The 24,773-nt window shown below is 39.4% G+C and overlaps 1 protein-coding gene across 5 annotated transcripts in view; it reads left to right on the top strand.

Moving 5' to 3' along the window:
• Positions 1 to 298: 298 nt before the first annotated feature.
• nsun6 (NOP2/Sun RNA methyltransferase 6) overlaps positions 299 to 24,773 on the top strand; it is a 61,728-nt gene continuing 37,253 nt past the window's right edge. The window contains exons 1-6 of one of the 5 annotated variants that reach the window (XM_042067307.1): positions 300 to 534; positions 1,142 to 1,352; positions 3,746 to 3,901; positions 4,376 to 4,470; positions 5,372 to 5,478; positions 6,646 to 6,799. In XM_042067307.1, the coding sequence (XP_041923241.1) occupies positions 1,278 to 1,352; positions 3,746 to 3,901; positions 4,376 to 4,470; positions 5,372 to 5,478; positions 6,646 to 6,799 (587 nt within the window). In that variant the 5' untranslated portion in view covers positions 300 to 534; positions 1,142 to 1,277. Of the gene's footprint in view, positions 535 to 1,141; positions 1,366 to 3,745; positions 3,902 to 4,372; positions 4,703 to 5,371; positions 5,479 to 6,645; positions 6,800 to 24,773 lie in introns of all 5 variants that reach the window. The other 4 variants (XM_042067310.1, XM_042067306.1, XM_042067309.1 and 1 more) reach the window with 4 other exon arrangements.

The raw sequence follows: 24,773 nt of genomic DNA, 5'->3' as shown, positions 1-24,773 counted from the left end.
TGTCAAACCACAGCACACGTGCACCATTTTGTCAACACACATTATGTCATTTTCTCTGTCTGTAAAGCATATGGGCGCAGTGCTTTGCAAAACAGTATATTTCTGACGAAGAACACCAACCGTTATTACGACATGCCTCTATTTAGACATGCCCCTACTCCGATTTTTTTTTAGTACCGCTATTCCGACATTACCAATCCTCATTTTCAATTTATCTCTGCAGTTCCTGTATCCTATCAAATTCCAACATTCCAACACACCTCAGTCCAGTAGATGGCGGTAATGCACTGAAGTTGCAAACTGCGACTAAAACCAACAGAAGAAGAAGCCATTTCGGAATGCTCCTTCAGATCGAACGTTACCTTCCTATAAAACATCATTTGGAACGTAGACTACTTAGTGCGCTCACGAGAGGGAGAGGTGACCGCTCCAGGGGTGGACATGTCATTCCCTATTTGAAATTAGAAAGTTATAAGGAAATCATAAAGGCAACAAGGACAAGGAGGTGGTGGATGCTCTCATTTACAAGTTCAGGTTGGTTATCTGCCCTGCACTCACTCACTAGCCTACAGTTTGGAGCTGGCCGAACAGTACACTTACTTTGCCTTTGTAGAATCGAATTAGTGAGTTTTCAATGATTAAGCTAAGCAAAACATGAACCATATGATGCATCTTGCTATTTAAAACGCCACTCTGCTAGGTGGCTAGGCTATATAGTTCGTTTTTAACAGCAAACAGAAATGTGAAGATAACAACAGGTCATTACATCCTTTAATTGTCAAAATATTATTGTCCATATTATTAAATGAATGTGGCGCAAATGAGAGTCGATGGATTAATCTATCAAAAGTGAGCATCAAAGGCAGCCAAAATGGGAATTATGAGAACCGTTCGGACTCTACGAACTAAGCCCCGAATGTTTTCAACTGCTAGCGATGCCCCTGAGCTCTCTTCCAAAGAGCACGTGTGAGTTTCAAGATGAATTTGAAACACAGGCTGTTGACGTGACATTCCTGTAGTAGTATGGTGATGTCGAAACGCCTGTATTGCGCGTAGACTTGCTTCAAGTGAGGTGCATGACCATCCTGGTACGGGCTGTGTTCGCTCACCGCTGCTCTTGTTTTCTTTCCTCCATATAAAGCGCTAGACGTTGGCTCAGCTGTAGCATTGCTTTGGCCAGCCGTGTTCAAGTCGTTCACCCTGCTCCCCGCCATCCTGGAGACTGAGAGGCTACTCTGTGAGCAGGGGGTTTGAGGGAGGCTTCTTTCGCATGCAGGATGCTGGTTTTTCCTCCTGTTGCTTTAAAACCCGACGTCAGGGATCACCTCAGGAATACTTTCACAAATGAAGAGGTAGGGAATGCATGTATGTCTGAAAACTTCTAATTAGGAGTAAACCTCTGTGTTAAGCAAGGGCCCGTGTTAGCCTGCAAGTGCAAGGACCCATATTAGCCTACTTCTCAATTTCTTTATGTGTGCTTGCTTTACATCATTGTTTTGTTTTACATGTATGTGGTATTTGTCAATATTTGTGTTGTCATTCGGCTTAACTTTCATGCAGGATGACCAGTAGGAGAGCAGCAACCATTAGTAAGAACATAGGCCTACTCTCTTGCTCTGATAGGCCTACTCTGATAGGCCTACTTGCTTGCTCTGATAGGCCTACTTGCTTGCTCTGATAGGCCTACTCGCTACTCGCTTGCTCTGATAGGCCTACTCGCTACTCGCTTGCTCTGATAGGCCTACTCGCTTGCTCTGATAGGCCTACTCGCTACTCGCTTGCTCTGATAGGCCTACTCGCTTGCTCTGATAGGCCTACTCGCTTGCTCTGATAGGCCTACTCGCTTGCTCTGATGTCCCTGCATTGTCTGGACCAGTGATAACCAAATGGGGGGTGGGGGGTGGGGGGGCTTCTGACCCCTGATGTGATTATTTATAATTCATATATAATTATTATAATTCAAATACAATATTGTATGTCATGGAGGGAGATCATGTTGTTAGGCGGTTATGTTCTTTTGTGGTATTATGTATGTGTTTTGATCGTGACCCCTATAACATAAGGTAGTAATGATTTGGAGAATCGTGACCCCTATAACATAAGGTAGTAATGACTTTGGAGAATCGTGACCCCTATAACATAAGGTAGTAATGATGTGGAGAATCGTGACCCCTATAACATAAGGTAGTAATGATGTGGAGAATCGTGACCCCTATAACATAAGGTAGTAATGATTTGGAGAATCGTGACCCCTATAACATAAGGTAGTAATGATGTGGAGAATCGTGACCCCTATAACATAAGGTAGTAATGATTTGGAGAATCGTGACCCCTATAACATAAGGTAGTAATGATTTGGAGAATCGTGACCCCTATAACATAAGGTAGTAATGATGTGGAGAATCGTGACCCCTATAACATAAGGTAGTAATGATTTGGAGAATCGTGACCCCTATAACATAAGGTAGTAATGATTTGGAGAATCGTGACCCCTATAGCATAAGGTTACCTAACCCTATAACATAAGGTTACCTAACCCTATAGCATAAGGTTACCTAACCCTATAGCATAAGGTTACCTAACCCTATAGCATAAGGTTACCTAACCCTATAGCATAAGGTTACCTAACCCTAGGAACCCTATAACATAACTAATGACTTTGTCTTTTCCTTCTTTCTTTTCTTCCTTATACTACTTGGTTACTTATGTCCTTGGTCCTTATACTACTAGCTTACTTGGTTACTTATGTCCTTGGTCCTTATACTACTAGCTTACTTGGTTACTTATGTCCTTGGTCCTTATACTACTAGCTTACTTGGTTACTTATGTCCTTGGTCCTTATACTACTAGCTTACTTGGTTACTTACAGTATGTCCTTGGTCCTTATACTACTTGGTTACTTGGTTACTTATGTCCTTGGTCCTTATACTACTAGCTTACTTGGTTACTTACAGTATGTCCTTGGTCCTTATACTACTTGGTTACTTGGTTACTTATGTCCTTGGTCCTTATACTACTAGCTTACTTGGTTACTTATGTCCTTGGTCCTTATACTACTAGCTTACTTGTTTACTTATGTCCTTGGTCCTTATACTACTAGCTTACTTGGTTACTTATGTCCTTGGTCCTTATACTACTAGCTTACTTGGTTACTTATGTCCTTGGTCCTTATACTACTAGCTTACTTGGTTACTTACAGTATGTCCTTGGTCCTTATACTACTTGGTTACTTATGTCCTTGGTCCTTATACTACTAGCTTACTTGTTTACTTATGTCCTTGGTCCTTATACTACTAGCTTACTTGGTTACTTATGTCCTTGGTCCTTATACTACTAGCTTACTTGGTTACTTACAGTATGTCCTTGGTCCTTATACTACTTGGTTACTTGGTTACTTATGTCCTTGGTCCTTATACTACTAGCTTACTTGTTTACTTATGTCCTTGGTCCTTATACTACTAGCTTACTTGGTTACTTATGTCCTTGGTCCTTATACTACTAGCTTACTTGGTTACTTATGTCCTTGGTCCTTATACTACTAGCTTACTTGGTTACTTATGTCCTTGGTCCTTATACTACTAGCTTACTTGGTTACTTATGTCCTTGGTCCTTATACTACTAGCTTACTTGGTTGTACATCTTTTTTTGGTTCTGGTACACTGTCTCTCTCTCTCTTTCATTCTCTCTCGCTCACTCACTCGCTCACACACACACACTTGTATTATGTCTGTGTTTGTGTGCTCAGCTGGTATCTGAGGTGGGTGCGGAGGTTGCTGATCGGGAGTTTGAGGCTCTGCTGTCTTCGCTGTCTCATCCCCCGTCCTTCACCTGCGTGCGAGTGAACACTCACCTGGCCCCACAGCAGCAAATCCAACACGCACTGCAGCAAGAGCTCACAGGGGTATGTTGTGTGTGTGTGTGTGTGTTATGATATATATATATATATATATATATATATATATATATATATATATATATATATATATATATATATATATATATATATATATATGTGTGTGTGTGTCACTACAAATGCACACTACTGCAGAAGTGTGTACATATCTGCCAGTTTAAGGCCATTTTATTTGCCTGACTTATGTACTCTTACAATATACTTTTCATAAAGTTGTTCAATAAGCTAATCATATAGCCTTAACTTGATTTTGATCTGTAAAAATGTCAATTGCAGCCATGCTTAAATTCTGCTCACTGCACATTTTTAATATAATGTATTACAATATAATATCCAGTATTCATTATTGAATGCTTAGCTGGAATGATGTGTGTGTGTGTGTGTGTGTGACAGTTGATGTGTGACAGTTACCCTGTGTGTGTGTGTGTGTGTGACAGTTACCCTGTGTTCATATGTTAGCAGCAACTGTGTGGTTGTCATGGCGAGGATGCATCACTTGTGCCTCTGCCACATCCACAACTTCCAGATGTCCTCCTGTTACCCATCATTGGACCCAGGTACACACACACACTTCCAGATGTCCTCCTGTTACCCATCATTGGACCCAGGTACACACACACACACACTTCCAGATGTCCTCCTGTTACCCATCATTGGATCCAGGTACACACACACACACACACTTCCAGATGTTCTCCTGTTTCCCATCATTGGACCCAGGTACACACACACACACACACACACACACACACTTCCAGATGTCCTCCTGTTACCCATCATTGGACCCAGGTACACACACACACTATAAACTTTAACTTAAGACACACACTCAAGTACACACACACACACACACACACATACACTATATAAACTCTGATTTATACTAGGCCTGTCAAACGATTCATTTTTTTTTTAATTGCGATGAATCACTGAATTTCTATAGTTAATCGCGATTAATCACATATTTTATCGTAATTAAAATTCTATTATTTAGCATTTCTGATCTTCCAGAAGTTCATATTAACAATACAAAGCAATTATTACCACTGTATCTTGATTGGGATTCAAATGAAAGCAAAGCAAGTTACTTTATTAACTTAACTTTAAGACGTAGGTCTATTTGATTATTTCAAATCAAGTTTTAAAAGATGTGCAGCAGACCTGAGGCAACACAATGTATTCTTCAGAAATATAGCTGATATAAACTGAAATAAATGCTACAGCTGAAGTGCATGCACAAAATTGTGTGTGTGTTTGATAATGTCTATGAGTTTGCAGGCGTGTGTGTGGTAATGTCTATGTGTTTGCAGGTGTGTGTGTGATTGAGTGATAATGTCTATGAAATGTGTGTTTTTTGCGTGTTTGTGTATTGGACTCTGAGGTGTGTGTTTGTGTGGGTTTTTGCAGGCGTGTGTGTATATTGGACTCTGAGGTGTGTGTTTGTGTGGGTTTTTGCAGGCATGTGTGTGTATTGGACTCTGAGGTGGTGGTGGGTGCGCAGTGTGGAAGTTCTGTTCTGAGAGGGGCACATGTCTTTGCTCCAGGGGTCTTGAGTGCTCCAAAGAGTAAGTAAGGCACACACACACAAACAGACAACATTCTCCTGTATACAAACACACACACACACACTTGTGTAGCATGCAACCCTTTTATAGTTCCCATCTGACTTCTTGATGTACACATTGGTGTTGTTGCGTTAATTTGTGTGATGCATGTGAGTATGTGCAGCTCTGCTGGTGAGTGCTAAATGTTTTTACTATGTGCAGCTGGTGAGTGCTAAATGTTTTTAGTATGTGCAGCTGTTGAGTGCTAAATGTTTTTTGTATGTGCAGCTCAGGGTTGTGCACAATTCGAATTGCAATTCTGCTTCCTGTTTGCTACCTCAATTGAAATGCAAGTGAAATTCATGAATTGAATTGGAATTTAAGAGCCAGTTTAAATTCAATTCTGGAATTTTTCACAAGCCTGGTGCAGCTGGTGAGTGCTAAATGTTTTTAGTATGTGCAGTAAGGGTGTCACGATTTCGATTTTATATCGAATCAATCGAAATTACATCTCAATCTCGAACTTCGAACTTAAAAGTAGAATCGATGATGCAGCCACACCCCCAATGTCACGTCCAGCATGTATGCCAAGACGCACAAACACACACGCATGTGCTGAACTGCAGCGTCAACACTCCTCTAATTTTAGGCTGCAGCCAGTTAAAATATACACATCAACCGGTGTGGAAGTATCCATTCATTCACTAAATTAAAACTAACTTAGCCTCAACTTAGCAAGTGAAAAGGTGATCTAGTCCAAAGTTAGTTTAAGGCTTAAAATGCACATTGATAAGTACATATTCCGTAACACTAACCTTGGGTCTCTTCGGAGTGTGCTGAAACAATCAAATTATCATTCTCTGTTGTTTCATTTCACGTCTCTGTTTTAGCCTAATGTTAGTTCTGTTTACATTACAACCTCACGGTTGGAACGGTTTCAAAATAAAAAGTGTTTTCAAAATAAAAGCCCTCCGAAACAGAAAATGAAAAGGCCAAAAAGAGTAAATAACATATAAGGAATGCATTAATAGCAATATTAAAAAAAAGATCGAATCGAATTGTGACTTTAAAATCGAAAATTACATCAAATCGAGGATTTGGAGAATCGTGACACCCCTAATGTGCAGCTCTGCTGTAGTGTATGTTTTTAGTATGTGTGTATTTAGTGTTTTGTGTATCTGTGCACAGCTCTGCAGGTTGGTGATATGGTGTCTGTGTTTTCTGATGTCGAGAACAAGTGCACCCGTGGAGCGAAAAGCTTTGAGGGACAGAAGGTGTTTCTGGGAAATGGAGTTTGTGAGATGAGTCGGTCTGAAGTGTTCTGCTCTAAAGGGCTAATGAGGTGAGCCGGAAACCACAATACACAGAGACTGTGTGTGTGTGTGTGTGTCAGGTAGGGCTGGGTAGCCTATGCAAATTAGGGTAGGGTAAATGTAAATATAGTAAAGGGACATTTGGTATCACTGGAACCGTCGTGTTATGTTGATTAAGAATTTAATTTGCCATTGGTCCAAATAATGATGACCATGAAAACATCTCCAGAACTGTGTGACATGTTATGTTATATTGAATGTTATGTTTGTCTGTGGACCTAATTGGTAAAATATGTCTTGTCTCCACCGTGGGATAGTAGGAAACGCAATTTCGATCTCTTTGTATGTCTTGACATGTGAAGAAATTGACAATAAAGCAGACTTTGACTTTGACATAGCTTCGTCAAATTTGACATACTTACTCACTATAAGGACCTGATAAACTTCAGTTACTCAAATTGTGGGATCAAGGTTCCATGAGGTTGCACAGAGAAATGCAGTGTTTGCATATCTCCCAAGCAGTTTTAAGGCTCTTCACCAACCTAGCACAATTAATCACTAAAATAGGACTTGGGCCATAGGGGCCTATATGCACTACTATGCCCCCCAGCCCACCACCACCACCATTAACCCCTTGGTTGAGGCTGAAATGTATCAGCTGTACACTTCGTTAACCAATATACAATACAGGATTATGTAGTGTGTATGGCAATTGGGTATCACAATTTTGAGACATGCTTAATCAACATGTATGAAAGACTTGACTTTGACTTGATATTCATGTATTGAAACTTGACTTGGACTTGAGTCAAATGATTTGAAATGACTTGACATTTTATTTTTTTTCATAGATATTGAGGAGTTAACTTTACGAAAATCTGCTTAGGTGATTGAGTGCTGTTGTATGCGTCATGCGAGCGAACCAGTCATTGTTACCAAGTGACGCGACAGACCAGCAGGAAGTGCCAGATCAAATTAGACTGACGTAACTTGCAAATATGGAAGCTCTACCTTCATGCCAAAAAATAATAAAGTTAGGTCTCCAGATGATGTATCTGACAACTCAAAGAAGAAATAAACAGCAGTCCCTGAGGTCTGCAATGTGCAAATTAGCAACATAACCACCACCATGTAGATTTTCATCCGTCAAAAGTTGGTTGTGATAGAAACCCAACGTCAAGTATGTTAAGAGTTGGCTGCGAATCGATTATGCTTTTTAGTTAACAGGATATTAGATTAAAATGTGTGATAGCAAAGTGAAACATGTTCTTGTGTAAGTATAATCCTGATATGCTAGCCATGCAGTGTAGCCATGTAAGCGCCTCTCCTCTGAAGTAGTGGTAGTGGTGACGTTGTAGTAGTGCAGGTCAGACCGGGGGTGGGGGTTGGTTGGCGGTTGTGTGGGTGTGATAGAATGATTCAGAATCTGTACTACATTTGACCAATTTAACAATTTATTAACAACACTATACAAATATTTTTAAATATTTCTGCAATTTTAAGAAAGACCACACACTATAGACTATAGAACAAGTGCAATGGAAAGTGCAAAGATGTCAAGATGACAATTGACATCAAGGAAAGTGCGAAACAACAAATGTGATCGGTCACTACTTCTGGCAGAGCTGATTCAGAATCTGTACTACATGATTCAGAATCTGTACTACATTTACCAATTTAACAACAGTATACAATTTTTTTTAAATATTTGTGCAAATGTAAGAAAGACCACACACTAGAAAAAGTGTAAAGGAAAGTGCAAAACAACAAATGTGATCAGTCACTAATGGCAGAGCTGACAACTGGCTTCACTACAGGCTATCCTCCTTGGCTTTAAAAAGAACTTTTCAAGGGCCCTTTGGTAATTGCACACTTACCATTGGACCATTAATGCTTATTTTCATGCAGGCTGTCAAACTGTTGCCCTGCAGCCTGTTCCTCAAGTCTGTCTTGATCTACACAAGGAGAATGAATGAAGTTTAGATTATTTTATACTTTTGTGTAATATTTACTATTTTGCTAGAATCGAATCTAAGACCGAGATAATGATGGACTTGCCCTATTCATCGCAGAGAAATCCCTCTCACAATTCACACTTGAGACAGGGAAACCTCCCTCACAATTCACGACTTGACGGAGAAACCCCTCACAATTCACACTTGAGACCGGTATTGTGAGGGCGATTGCTGATTGGAGGGACGGGTATTGTGAGGGCGATTGCTGATTGGAGGGACGGGTATTGTGAGGGCGATTGCTGATGCAGATGTAGCTCATCATACCCAGATGCCATTGCAGTCATTATGTCCAGCTGGGTCCAGATGGATTAGAACATTGGTCAATGACAGATATGCACTTACATGAAGTGTTAATTTTGTCACCTATTTTTAATTTAGTCTTAGTCTTGTGACGAAATGTCCTTTTTAGTCTTTGTCATATTTAGTCATTCAAATATCATTTTTGTTAGTCAATTTTTAGTCAACTAAAAGTCTCGTCATTTTAGTCTAGTTTTAGTCAAAAGAAAACTAAAGCTATCTTACTCTTAGTCAGTTTTGGTCAAAACATTTTAGTCTTTTTTTATATAATTATTTCTGATTACCATTTCAGTCAAATAGTGTTTCACACATCTCAATTTTCTAACAATATTGTGTGTCCACAGGGCTACTCGACTGTTATAATTACTCATTCAGATTTTTTTGTCAGTCAGTACATGCACAGGTAAGTCGAGCTACAGTTATAGCTCGGCTGGGATTTGGCCATAGACAGTAAAAGATTTGACTGGACCACTGTCATGATCTTCATAGACCAGTGTTTCACAGTGTGGTCCGGGGACCACTGGTGGTCCGCAAGCTATCTCAAGTGGTCCACGAGCAGACGTGGTAAAATATAATATAGATGAGTTGTTTGCAATATTGAACCAACTTGTATGTAAATTCGAACTGTTCTACAACACTGTCTATATCAGATATGCCAGTTTAAATCATATGAATCCTCTGACACAATTAAACAAAGTGCAAAGACAATAAGCAAGGTGGTTCAGTGAGTATTGTGTAGGCTAATATACTGCTAGGTCTATTTTTTTTTTTTGTTTTTTTTTTTTAGCTAGGTGGTCCGTGCGTTTCTTTTTTATTGATTAGTTAAGTGGCCCTTCATCTGAAAAAGTTTGAGAAACACTGTCTTGGACCCAAGTATGAATGTTTTACTCCGCCACGCTAGATGGCGATATGCGCCCAAACGCAACACAAACTCTCAATCTTAGCTAACTTGCTAGCGAACTTTCCATATTAGCTTACTTGCTAGCAAACTTTGCATCATCAGTGTAACTAGTTAAATAGTTGACATTACTTGCTGAAACTTTTCCTATGGACATTCTGGGGGATGTTAATTTGTATATGTATGAGAGAAGCTTCAACTTCTGGGTATGTAGCATTGTGGCATAAAGCCTAACTCTGGCAGAAATCTCCGGTGTTCTTGTTCCATGTAGTTTCCTGCTGCAGCCACAGGGTGGCAGCAACAGCACGTAGACTAGCCTACAGGAAAGCTGCTGCGCATGAACCATGAACTCATTCGGAATATTTTGAAAAGGTAACAGCTATTCTGTCTTCTCATTTTGTAGATGAAAATGGAAGAGAAATTTTATCTTAGTTTTTATTTCATGCAAAACATTTTAGTCTCCTTTTTTCATCAACAATAATGCATCTTAAGATGGTCTTAGTCAGTGTTTCAGGACATTAGTGCAGTCTCGTCATCGTCTCGTCTTAGTCATGGAAAAAAAGGTTGTTGACGAACATTTTTCCTCTCGTCTCGTCTGACGAAATTAACACTAACATGAACAACTTCATATGTTATGCACTTAAAACTTCATATGCATGAACTTACATAAACAACTTCATATGCGTGCACTTACATAAACAACTTCATGTTATGTTAATGACTTACTTTTAAGATTCCAGTTGTTGTAAGCACTTTAAAGCTCTGCCATTTTTGGAGAAGTGTCTTCTCATTGATGGGCGGGAACTACTTGGCCAGCATTTGTAGGTCTGAGATGGCACGACTCTCATCACCTTGTGGTCCTGGTGGTCCAAGAGCACCACTGCCGCACCCCACGTCTTCCTCTCTCTTCTTCGTCGTTGATATTAAGATGGGTCACCACCTCTTTGACCTGAGCTAGAAAGGAGCCCTTGGATTGCTGTTCACCTGCTGCTTTCATTTTTCTAAATGTCTCAATGGTAACAGGAACCTAAATAGACATGATTTTGTATTTACAGAGGAAAACCAATAAATAAAATCAATGTCACTTAACAACTTGGTTTTTGATTTCCGTGAAATTGACATCTTGTCTGCCTGCAGGTGAACAGCTGCAACGAATCTGTAAGTTGCACAGTATGTGTACAATCCTCGATATATATATATATATATATATATATATATATATTAGGGTGCATCATCCGCCTTGACATATGCAAATTAATCTGTCCCTATGCTTATTATGTTCCAATAAGCGAAAAAACATTCCTGGTAAATTGGATAATATTTAGGTGGCCCACCATCAACCTTTATGAATGGTCGAAATTGTTGCCCAATTCAGGAAATCACCTTGCTATGGGGGTATATTTCACATTATTTCGCTATTATCAAATTTTTAGCCAGTAGTTATTTGAATAATAACTGTATTAAGGGCATAAAGCACACCGCTCATTGGATAAACATTGGGTTTCTATATTTTTTTTCTATTTTCAATATGTTTTTTGATGAAAAACACCTTAATGTGTATTGTAACACTTGTCATTAATCATTTAATTTAACTGTTGTTGCTATGGTGTTATAAAAATATCATAATTCCAAATCAGATATAGCCTACATGCGTGGGACTATTTTGTTTAGTGTAGAGTAGTAGTTGTATCACACATGATTACATGAACTTTCTTGCAACATAGCTTCTAGTGGAGAGTGTATTAGTAATGCCAATCCACAGTCTTCAAAATGTACTCTGTCTATAAGACAATCGTCTTGGATATTTGGTTTGGGCAGTGGCCTTGTTCAGGATGACTCGATTATCACTGGATCCCGTCTTCCAAACTGTCGCCAAGTTCTCAGTTGCTTCGTGTGGTATCTTTCGGATGGTTCATCAGAAAACAGGACAAAGTGTGAATCAGCAAATATCGTACTGTCCCAGATGTCCAGCTTTTATAAAAAGGCCAACATTCCTTTGATATCAGAAAGGAAAGCCTGTGAAAAAATAATCAAACTTTTAAGTATACTTTTGATCCCGTGAGGGAAATTCGGTCTCTGCATTTATCCCAATCCGTGAACTAGTGAAACACACTCCGCACACAGTGAGGTGAAGCACACACTAATCCCGACGCAGTGAGCTGCCTGCTACAGCGGCGCTCGGGGAGCAGTGAGGGGTTAGGTGCCTTGCTCAAGGGCACTTCAGCCGTGGATATGCCAAACTCTGAGCTATCCCACTGAAACGACGGACCAGCCCATCTACACTGGAGAAACTTCAGAAGATGGAGAAAAACTGACAAGACTTTTGCTCTGGCCAGAGAACGCAGAAAGCTTGGTGAAGAACAAGGAGGACTTGTTATTTCTGGAGTCCATGAAAAATGACCGCCTCATTTGGTTCCAAATTTGGTACTGGCAAAACCCATGACGGCAAGCTTTTATTGATAGTTTACTTTCATGTTGTTTATTGAAAATGCCTGGAAAAGGCAATTTTTATTTCATCTTCCCCGAAAATGTACACTACTGCCATATCTCAGGAAGTAATAAAGATAGAGACACACGACTCACACCAAATGATGCGAAAAGTCCATATTTATATTCAACTTCCATTGACATTATAGGGCTAGACCCATTATTTTTTGCATTATTTAAGAAAAAAGGATATTTACAGCCTAGCTTTATGGATGTCTTTAGTTGGAAACTTCAGAGGCTCGGTGGGCCACCTAAACATCAATAGAATTCAATAAAAATTTCTCATGGGGAAGTTTTATTTGGTTAATGGAACAAAATTATTCTAGGGACAGATTGATTTTCAATTTTTTTTCAAAAAGTGAGGCGGATGATGCACCCTTATTTATATATATATATATATATATATATATATATATATATACAGGGTGCGATTTGTAGGGGGGGATGGTGAGGATTTCCCCCCCTCTGGTTTTCCTATCCCTACCTCTGCTAAATTATTTTTATCGTCGGGGGGGGGGACAACATTTATCCCCCTCTGCCCCTCATATTGATTAATGCTACTTCATATAAGTAAAGCGCTGCAACGTGAGAACAGTCTAGTAGGCTAGCCTACATAATAATCTGACATCAGAAACGCACCGTCACCGTCAGCACTGCTGCTGATACAGTGGCTGCGTGATAACTTAATTTGGCCTTGATCGTGCAGGACATTTCAGAATGTCGACTGTGTAATCCATCATAAATGGCTAGGTTCAATGGAAAAGTTAGCTGGACAAATAAAAAAAACGAGAAGGATTCAGTGAAGCATAATAATGTTTTAGAACCTTCAAAATTAGAAAACTGATGCAACTGAGATGGAGGACAACTGCACGTAGAGTAGAACGTAGGCCTATTGTCCGAAGGAACTTACATTAAATGAGGAGATATTTGCTGAATGTCACAAAAAGTGTTACAGAAATTGCTTGGCATCACTTATTCAATGGCTCTCTGCCGAAACACCTGTAGTTTGCGGAGGACGAACGAGAAAGCACTCGTTTGATAAATCAGCCAGTAGTAGACAAATAACTTTTAGAAATAATCTGTACTGCAAAAACGAATGTTGGTGGGTATTTAAACTATCTAGCGGGTGTTTTAACAGCTGCAAGAAATAGAAACTTCATGGTCTTTATGTTCTGGTTCGTAAATTATTTTCCTAAAACTTCAAGTTGCCCTATAACTTTACTCTCCAAACTCTTCACTGCACTGTAGGTAATTAACTGACCGTATGATGGGCTATTTATTTTCTGTAGGCTACAATAAACACATTTATTTTTTTCAACTTTTGCAATATTACGCACTTGGCTACTGAATGCAAATCAGCAGGAGAGAGAATGCACGTAGCCTACGCAGCGTGTAGCGCAATGTGTAGGCTATTTGGTTACCAACTAACACTGTTAGCCAATTCACTAACTTAAGACTTCAGTACCATCATATACAATGTTTTTTTACACAACAAATACAGAAAGTATGGAGGCAGCAAAAGTAGAGAAGTCATTTCAGATTGGGCAAGAACAAGGTGAATTTGTATGCTTGTCAAAACGTAGTCCTACCCTGCATTAGAGGAGCTGATCATCATACCAAGCACACTCGCTGTTTAAAGTCATACAAGGTAAACTAAATCTAAAATGTTACAAAGGTGGCAAAAATAATATAGGGTATTATTAGCCATGACATTACTACAGTGGGTCCCAGTTAAAAATTGACACTTCATTCACGATCAAGGTGATTCACGCAGCTGGGTGAAATGTAAGTACAACTGCAGCCACTTGGGGGCAGCATAGTCTGATGTGGCGTTCCACGGTCGAACCGGACGGCGCATTCGACAGCAAGGGCTGTGATTGGCCGAGTTTTCAGAGTTTCTCTGTGTTTTTAGCAGCCCCTGCAACATGCTAGTCCACTGTAGCCTAAGCTTTGTACATAATGTTTAACATAGTTTTGGATTCAGTGGCAAGATTTCTTGATTGTACAGTGCCTGTCTCTCAGTAATGTTTTAAAATGAGAGCTTCGTCAGCTGGCAGTAGGCTACTTTTTTCGGTAGTCATGAGAGGTTCGCTTGCTAACAGAACATAAATATGCTGCCCAGAAACCTTGTGAATAGTTCTGATTTTTTTTTTACTACACTAACGAGGTTGAAATATAGCCTTTGCCTACAGCATCTCCTTAACAGTAATGTTAACAAAATGACAGCATTCATATGACAAAGGAAAACGAATTCGGTCACTCAAGACTGTGCCACAGCAACCAGTGTAGGCTACATTCCTACCCAATGGGCTGCATCAATTTGTCCAAATTAATAAGTCATCGTAGACGTTGTTGTTGTATTATTGCATGTGGATATTGTTATGCTATGTAGGCTACTTTTTTTGCAATGCACGGACCTAAAACCGGGAAACGGACAAATATTGTACACGCGTGAATTTGTTTTTGCGGGGGTGGGTGGGTGTACGTACCATAGCTCTCTCTCTCTCTCTCACTCACTCACACACACACACACACACAGTACCTTTCTTAGCCACAGTTAATTTTAGTGGTGATATGTGTTATGGACATTGTTATGCACATTATTGACTGCAGTTTATTCTCATCAATGTCAGTCCATGAATGCATATTGATCAGTTGTTAACTAATACTGTAGGCCTAGAAGTTGCATTTGAAAATGTTACTGTTGTAGGCTGTTTGTTTTTTATTTCAGCCACACTGTTTTAAAGTGGTTAGGACCATTACACACCAATTTTGTATAAGCCATACTGCAATACCGATTTCATGGTTGCACCATGCACATGTTCGCCGATTATGTGGCCCTCAGTAACCTATAAATTCAATGATGTGGCGCTCTATGAAAATGAGTTTGACACCCCTGCTCTAAAATATCTGTCCTGGCCTGGTTGCACCGGATTGTGGCCAAACGACAGAAGCGCGGAGAACCCTCCTTTGTCTACCAAAAAGTGTTACTTTGTGCCCCGCGCTCCCCCACTGCTTGTGAAAGAAGGGGGTGGGGGAGGGGGGCTTAACGTGAAAAAGCTTAATGTCCCAAAACGGCAAAGTCATAATGGTAGGCTACAGGAAGTGGGGGGAGGGTATGGGATGACCAGAGCCGTCTTCACTGTGCTATTCAGAAAGCATCTTATTGTCTTTCCAGGCGCACACAGCTCGTTATAGCCTATCGAGTGCCTTAGCAGATAGGCTCTGCTCTTGGGTTTGGCCTCACAGCGAACTCAACCCTCTTGTTGCTTGCAGTTTGTTAAATAAAGCGATGCAGATTACATTATTTATTTCTGATTAATTGCGTCTTTTTTGCAACATCTGCTTGTTAGGCTGGGCTACTGTCAATGTCCTGTACAGGTATATGTTCAACAATTGCTGGTGTAGGCCTACAGGCTATAATCAATTAGGGACTGTTCGTTATTTATTTAAAGGGCTACCGGAGGTGTTTTGGGAGCGTTAGTCAAAAAAGACGTGACCCTCCCTCGCCAGCAAGACATTTTTCTATGACACTCCAAAGTGATTGAGAAAAAAACGCATGACCCTCCCCAGTCCCAACAATTTAGGCTATTGATGCCTTCTGTCTACTGGGTCAATTTGGGAGTTTGCATGCTACGACTCCTTCCTTGAAATTCCTTGAAAAGGCTGTCGTTTGCACAAATTCACAAATAATCACTGGGACCGAAACGAACCTGCCAACTTTTCCCGGGTTTATCGCGTATTTTAACTTTTTCCTCACTGTCTTAGGAGGAGCTGCAGGGCCGTCGCAAGGGGGTGCTAGGCCCTGTACGAACTTGACAGATGCATGAACTTACGTGCATGAAATCATGCGATAGCTTACTTTACACATAGCCAAGGCTACCGTTGGTGCATTTTAATAGTAGCCTAGTCTAATAAGCTACACCAGCTTGTCTTTAAGAGGAAATTGTATAGCCTATAACATTAGCTGAGTATTTGGCCATATGGTGTTTATCATAGGCTACATCATGAAACCAAATAGTGTAACAAAGACGAACACTTTAACAGGGGAAATTGGGCATGAATCATTGTGCTGAACGGTATTTGTCAATGCAGAAACACGACATTCAAACTGTTGATAAGATGTGCACTATGGAAATTGGTCTGTAGGCTAACAATGTACTTGTACAGGTAAATGTTCAACAATTGCTGTACAGGCTATAATCAATTAGCTAAATCATTTGTCAAGCTGTTTAAATTCGTGCTACATTCAAACGCAAAAGGTGCTTTGATATTTTTTTCGTTTGAACGTCGGCAAGCAGGCATGCTGCGGTTGCAATGAATGAGGATAATTGGTTTTATCTGCGGATTTATTTTTTGCATTATTTTGAATATGACTCGCTCCAGTCTCAACAGCACTTTCCACACGCATCTAAGTTCTAACACATATCCCCTCTCGCTTTCTCTCTCTCCATCCCTGCACACGGTGCTTTCTTAAAGGAGCTGCACCATCTTACAACAATTGCATCTACATTTTCATATTAGAATGTTTTGTCAAGTGTAAGCTTAAACTACCGTGATCAATTTAAGTTCCCGTGCCCCCGCTAAAAGTCTCATGCGCTTATCGTTACACGATCAAATCTATAAGTAACCGTGACAAATAGGGTATAAGATATATAAACTCACGCTATTGTATCAAATATGTTTGGTAATGGCTCAGCTTTCTCTGATTGTTCTACTGACTTGGAAAATGCATCATGGAAGCAGTAAGTCAAGTCGTATCAAAAATAGTAGTGGCAGAACTCCAAAGTGACACCTTGTGGTTGTTTGTGTCAACTGCAGTTTGTGCCATTTCTGCTGTTTTTTTTTTTTTTTGGGGGGGGGGGGGGGGGGGGTTTACAAACTTATTCAAAATCATCCCCCCCTCTGGTTTTTACACAAATCGCACCCTGTATATATATATATATATATATACACGTTTATATATACAGTATGTGTACAATCCTCGTGCTACTTTATATCTGCCTCCTCAGCAAGTGTAGCAAGCACTGCAGGTAGATTTCTTTGAAGGTTTCAAATGGCCTTCTCTTGTGATGGCCACCTAGTGTCCTTAACCTCATGGGGTGGGGGTAGGGCAATTCATTAAAATCCATATTTCCATAAGGAATTTGGTGTAGCCTACAATGTTTTCACTTACTGTGACAATCACCTTAGCTGCCGGAAACCCTGGGCTGGGTCCCAGGATATGATGGATAGATAGATACTGATCCCCAAGGGGAAATTCAAGTTCAAATTCAAATTCAATATGACCGGTGTAATGTGAATTGTTTGAAAATATATTCTCATTAGGGATCGACCAATTATCGGCCGGGCCGATATTTAACATTTTTATAATAATTGGTATCAGTCATTTTTTCCACCGATAAGCCGATACTGAAATGGATAAAGAATGAAACGCGCTACTTTGTCTGTAAAGCGTCTCTCACTCCCTGCATTTGCTACTCTGTGGTCGAGAGCATTGTCCCGCCCACTACACCGTCTGATTTGTTAGTTAGAATGAATGCAGCCAATCAGGATCGAAGACTGAACACAGAGAAAGTTTAGAATTATTGTAGACTGGGCTTCAGCTGTACGGAGCTATTTTTCGAAGGTAAGGAAGGTAGGCCTACCTTACATTTCTGAAGTTGCAATGTGAATCACAATCATCTACAGTGAAGTTACAAAAACACCACTTTCTAAGCTATTGTCTCTTTGATCCGGATCAATAAGTAGCCTTAAGCACCCACCTCCTTCATTTAGCAAATTCCCGATTGATGCACGTTAGTGATATAGCCTACCGTTTACTAGTTGGCCTACAAACTCGGGTGCTGCGCGTCGGGAGTTCTTTGCATCCGCCTCGTCAATTAATTGTTAATAATGGGACACCTCGGCGGACGTTATCCCTTAGGCCTACATAGTAGACAAGTCCTAAATTATGCGATAGCGAACGTCTAAAAGTCTAGTTGCTGCTTTTTGATGGACTGTCAGAAAAGACTACAGGCACCCAGGGTCAGCTGTAATTTAATCCGACCTGAACTAAATCGCGTCCTGAGCTGGCTATTACGTGCCTTTTAGGCTCACAGAAGTGTAGCTTATAGCCTACATATGGACACAAATTGCATGCTTAAATAGCCTAAGAACTATTTTAAAACTGTTTTGTTAAACTATTCGACCGCAACACTTGCCATCACGCATGCACCTCTTCCTCTCCCTTTCCCTCTCTCGTGCACTCACACACACGATGGCAAAGCATCCTCTTTGTTACAGGTCCCTTACAAGCACATAGCCTATTGTGTATGCCTATTAAAATAATTGCTATCAATCAGCTCTTGGATTAACATGATACACAGGATTTACACTTGTGATACAAGTTGATACAATTGTGTATCAAAAGAAGAAAGAAAAGTTAGCTTTTCTTTTGAATGAAAATTTTCATCATATCGCCATAGCCTAGGCTACTATCTACCCCCCTTTTTGACAACTGAAATATCGGTTTTACATATCGGTTATCGGCCTCCTGTTTTGGTAATAATTGATATCGGTATCGGCCCTGAAAAAACCATATCGGTCAAACCCTAATTCTCATGATTTGATGTAGCCTAATGTTTGAGGCATATTGAAACAAGATTCAAGACCGTTCAGATATGTGTCTTGAATGCAATGCCTTTTGAGTAATGAGTAGAAAAAAACATATTTTTTGTTGCAAATAAAAGTCCAGCAGTTCATAACTAGTCTACTGTAGCCTATTTGAAAATGAAAATGTGAGTAAATCATCATGAATTTGTATGACTTGACTTGTGACTTGCTTGACTCAACTTGACTTGACTTGCTTGATTGTCACAATTCATGTTATTTCACATCTAGAAGGTATAGGCTTTTTTGAAAATATCCAGTCTAGGTGGTTGAATTTGATCTCTTTTAATGGTCAAGGCCAAAATGTATCAGCCATTGTTCACCCATATACAATACAGGAATATGTATTGTGCATGGTATAGAGGAAGGTGGGACATGATTCAACTCATGTTAAGTCACGTCTAGAGGGTCTAAGTTTTCAGAAAAGATGTAATTTAGGCTGTTTAATTTGTTTTTCCTTAATGTTACAGGCCAACATATATCAGCTGTATATTTGACTCACAGATACAGTATAGGACTTTGTATTGAGTATGGTATGGATGAAGGTGAGACATATTTCAACTCATGTTGATTCACATCCAAAAGGTGCAGGCTTTAAGAAAATATATTATTGCTGTACACATAGTTTATATACAATACAGGACTACGGACTACAGTTTATGGTGCGAAAAAATAATAAGGAATGTGGCATGTCTCAATTCATGTTATAGCTTTTAATTAGTTCATGTAACCTTTATAGTGATGAACTGTTTGAAGTTTGATCCTTAAACCTTTTTGGGAGGTACTGTATTTTTAGAGTGCCCACATGACCTTGACCTTTGACCCCACATACATTGAGTACCATATCAGTTCATCAGGCCCTTACAGTGAATAAGTATGCCAAGGTCCTCTAACCGGCTTTGGAGATGTTGGAAGATATCAAAATGTGTTAACACATAATTTACGGTGTTAATTGAAAGCTCTGTATTTTTTTTCTGTGAAGAACTGGAGTTGAAATTCTTAATCTACATAAAAGACAATTAAAATGATACCAGAAATGCCTTCACTATATTTACTTCCACCTTCAACCAATTTGCTCAGACTAGGGTGGAATATTGATTTTTTAAAGGTATATCAATGTATTTTAAAGGAAGATATACCATATATCCTCAAATTATGGCCGGGATTCTATTTATAGCCTGACCTCGGATAATAGCCGGGAGTATGGTCGATTCAGATAAATAAAGGCTGACCCCCAAATACAAACCGGGGTAATAATTGCCTACCAGTAGGGCTTTCAGTCCACGAGCACAGAAATTGTTTCGATTTAACTCAATGAAATAAAAGAGCTCTTCTTAATATGGCTGAAGTAGTACTACATTTAACACAATTGTTGCCGCGGCGCATTCCAGCCTATGAATTTAATAAAAAGTAAATCATGCATAAATATAGCTGCAAGCTGCAATGAGGGGGCCAAGCAGTTGAGCAGAAGTTGGACTTGATTGGATTGGACTGGATTCAAAGGTCACCGAATTTATTGTGTGTCCTCAAGATGTACTCCTAAGACCACATACCAAGTTTGGTTTAAATTGGTGAAAGTGTTGATAATTATAGCACCCCTAGTGGTCAAAGGTCACCAAAATATTTGTGCAGTCTTAATATGGGGTCATGACTCCACATACTAAGTTTAGTTTCAATCGGTGAAAGTGTTAATAAATATAGCGCCCCTAGTGGTCAAAGCACACCAAATTAATTGTGCATCCTCAGGATGTAGTCCCAAAGTGCTAATCATACCGCCCCTTGTGGTCAAACGTCACCAAATGTATTGTGGGTCCTTAGGATGTGTTCATGAATCAACGTACCAAGTTTGGTGTCAATATGAGAAAGTCTTCCTAATTATAGCACCCCTAGTGGTCAAAGTACACCAAATGTATTGTGCGTCCTCAGGATCGGGTCCCGAGTCCATACCAAGTTTGGTTTTAATACGTAAAGGCGTTACTGAGATATGAGCTAATTTCCTGTATCTCTGGCGCCCCCCTAGTGGTCAAAAGTCACCAGATGTATTGTGTGTCCTCAGGATTGGTTGCCAAGTCCATATACCAAGTTTGGTTTCCATATGTGAAAGCATTGCTGAGATATGAGCCTACACGGAGCCTGAATGGTTTTAGGTTTGAAGACAAAAAGGGATAACTTTTTTGAGGCTTGGACTGAAGATTATGTGTGTCAAGTTTGGTGTCAATCGGACAAACTTTGTGACCTGTGAAAACTTTTAGGTGTTTTTGATTAAATCCAATATGGCGGCCGGATCAATTACGTTGACGTCACAAATTCACATCTGTCGGACTTACGTCCTCCCACAGTATTAACAATCACCATTAGTAAGTTTTAATTCCAAACACAACACCCGTTACAGGCCAAAAGGTAAATTTGCTAATTATAGCGCCACCTATAGGTCAAAAGTCATTATATTTATTGAGCCTCCTCCTTATTTGGTCCTGACCCCATGTACCGAGTGGTTTCGATACGTGAAAGTTTTGCTGCGATATCACTTCACTTCCTGTTTGGTGGCTTCGCCGCCAATTATGATTGGCTGTTACGGGCGAACGGTTTTAGATTTGAAGACAAAAAGGGATAACTTTTTTGAGGCTTGGACTAAAGATTATGTGTGTCAAGTTTGGTGTCAATCGGACAAACTTTGTGACCTGTGAAAACTTTTAGGTGTTTTTGATTAACCCTTACAAGCCCGACCATTCTAATTTCGGTCCAATCATCTAATATCTCAGCTGTCCAATGACTGATTTTATTTCTGAAATCTTCCCCGTAATGCTGACAACATAAGCTTCAATTTGATATGATTGGTTAAGGGGTTTATGGCGCGAAATGTTTTGGATACTTGAAGATGAGTCGTGAAAAAAACTTTTCACTTCAGTCGTACATTTTAACATGGACCGCCAGAAGCCACCTGCACTTCGTTGGAGTTTACCTCGACTGGAAACCACACAGCTGGATAAACTGAGGTAATATATATTTTACATCGTTTCTAGTTATGGTTAATCTTAATTTGTAGTCATAAAATCATGTTATTTGACAGTAATATGCTTTCTCATCAGCGTCAACATTATGGCATAGCGGGGGCTAAGTGCATCGTCATGTAACTTTAGCTAGCTGCATTACTCTGAACTGCTTGCAGTATTCTCGTTTGCTTTTTATATCAGTTATTTTCATTTGACAATTTCATTTAAAAACCTGTTCGTATATAACCTGTAAGTAAGTTTGTTTTCTAGTACCAATTTGCTTGTTAGGTAAGCATTATATTGGCAAGTCAGTATAGCATACCAAAGCTGAATAAATCAATGGGCGCCGCGTTTCTAAGTTGCATTCTCTTACATGAAATAAGTTGAGCGATATTTTTACTCCTCTCAATATGTAGTTATAGAAAACAAGATGTGAAATCACGGATTCTGTCAGAAATGTAGTGCTAATTAACGTATTGCCTCTCATCGGGTTGTTACCTCGCTAGGCAGTTTGTAGTGAACTGTTTTACCTTGCTTCTAAATGACAAACATCAGACGTGCTTGTCTCAACATTTTCTAAGATGGCATGACTTGATATTCTACTCTTCTCAATATGTAGTTTTATAGAAAACATGATGTGAAATCACATATTATGTCAGAAATGTCATTATTGCATTTAAGCAGTTAGTTACTAGGTGAAATGTAATCTGTCTTTATCTTAATGCCAGCCAGGCAATCAGATTTAGGGTAGCTAAACCCATGTGTAATAAAATGACTTTTCATACTTCTAAATATTTTTGAGTTACTCAAAATGCTTCAATAGTTTAGGCTACCTCTTCTTGTGTGTGTATGTGCACACACGCACACATCTGTAGTTTTGTGATTTTATTTTTTTAATTAATAAATGTATTACATTTGTATGATTTTACTGTTGTTTCAGATGGAGGATGACAAGACCTACACAGACCTCCTTGCAGGCCTGAAGAGGTGGCTGACTGCTGTTGCGCTCACAATGTTGAAGACCATGTGAGGATGGAGGAAGAAGGTATAGATTTAGGTGGCGTGCGTAGGGTGGTGTAGACTGCCACTAAAACACTGTGAAATAGACTTGTTATGTTGATTTTTATGTTGTTGTCCCAGGCATATGTGGTTTTACCAACCGGAACGGGTGGGAGGTTGTGCTTAGTAGGCCGTTGTATGCAAACACACAGTGCAGGGGCATGGGACGAAGAGACCCCAGAAGAGTTTCACAGTTTTCTGGGATTGATCATTGACATGGGACTTCACTTCCCTCCCTAATATCCATTGCTACTGGGGAACCAAGTCTGAAGGGATCAGGGAGCGTTGACCAAATGAGAAATACATATTGTGTACACTTTTTCTCCATTGACATTGCTGTTTCAGTAGTTTCTTATTATTTCAAGTTTGGCAATGCAGAATCTGGTGTTGAACCTAGGTTTGGTAGCTACAGCCAGAAAGATTTTGGCGAAAATCTATCACAACAGCTGGCAGGCATTTCCGTCAAAATTTCAGCCTCGCCTTCAGCTGCTCCAACTACTACTCTGTCATCTTTTCATCAAGTACATATTCCTGTACAGCAGGAGCCAAAGAAAAATGGTTGGCTTTGTTATAAAAACAATACATAATAACACTAAAGTAGCTTGTATGGCCTGGAGTTTAGCGGTAGGTGACTGCTTTTTTGGTAAACAAAATTGCTGTCAGATTTGGCACTCTACAGAAGGGGATGTGTTTCGTTATGAGTCATAGGTCCTGTGTTTAACCTTCAGGTTCCCCACCCCACCTTTCCCTATCCTCCTCTGTGTGTGTGTGTGTGTGTGTGTGTGTGTGAGTTTGTGTTTATATGTGTGTATGTGTTTATTCTCAACAGGCTTGTTCTATGTAATCCACTTTCAAATGTTTAGACACATTGATTTTTGAGTGATGTTGAAGTTGATTGTATTTCTAGCTTTTCATAAATAATACATTTTATAGATGTATATCATTTTCATATTACACTAATTTATATAAGGAAGTTGTATCTGTTGAATCAAATGTATTCTATGTCTCTTCAGAATTGATCTTCAATAAATATACAGTATACTTACTTCCTGTATTACTGGTAAGGTACATGTTTTTCTTTTATATATCATTATTGTTGACTGTAGCATTTGCTTATATACAAATAAATGGTTTATTCTTATGGACCAAATAAATCTAAACCATTGTGTCTGACTTCATTATTAGTTTTTATGCATACTTTTATGTTTTTGGTGAGAAAGAGAATGTGAATTCTGTCAACATTCTAAATCCCGTTTCCTGCATTTTTTTACACTTATCACTTAATTTATCATAACTTTTGAAAGGTTAATGATATTCCAATTCAGTCTTTTTTGTTAAATAGCCCACAACTTGCTGAACATGTCATACACTCTATATTTTTCTCTATCTTGTATAGAAATATGATGAAAACTCATTTTTATGCGAATGAAATTCAATTTTAACGAATTTCGGTATACATTTGGAGAGGATTTTCAAAGACTGTTCATTACTATATCAACATTACCATATGTATTTTACATCATTTGATAGAACTGACCCTTCTGATTACAATGGTATGTATATCCCATTGATGGTATGTATTATACTCAAGAAATAAGGTTTT

This window comes from Alosa sapidissima, chromosome 17 (genome assembly GCF_018492685.1).
Source record: "Alosa sapidissima isolate fAloSap1 chromosome 17, fAloSap1.pri, whole genome shotgun sequence".
Classification (NCBI taxonomy): Eukaryota; Metazoa; Chordata; class Actinopteri; order Clupeiformes; family Clupeidae; genus Alosa; species Alosa sapidissima.
The sequence above is the reverse complement of the archived record's forward strand: the minus strand, read 5'-3'. Positions and strand labels throughout refer to the sequence as shown.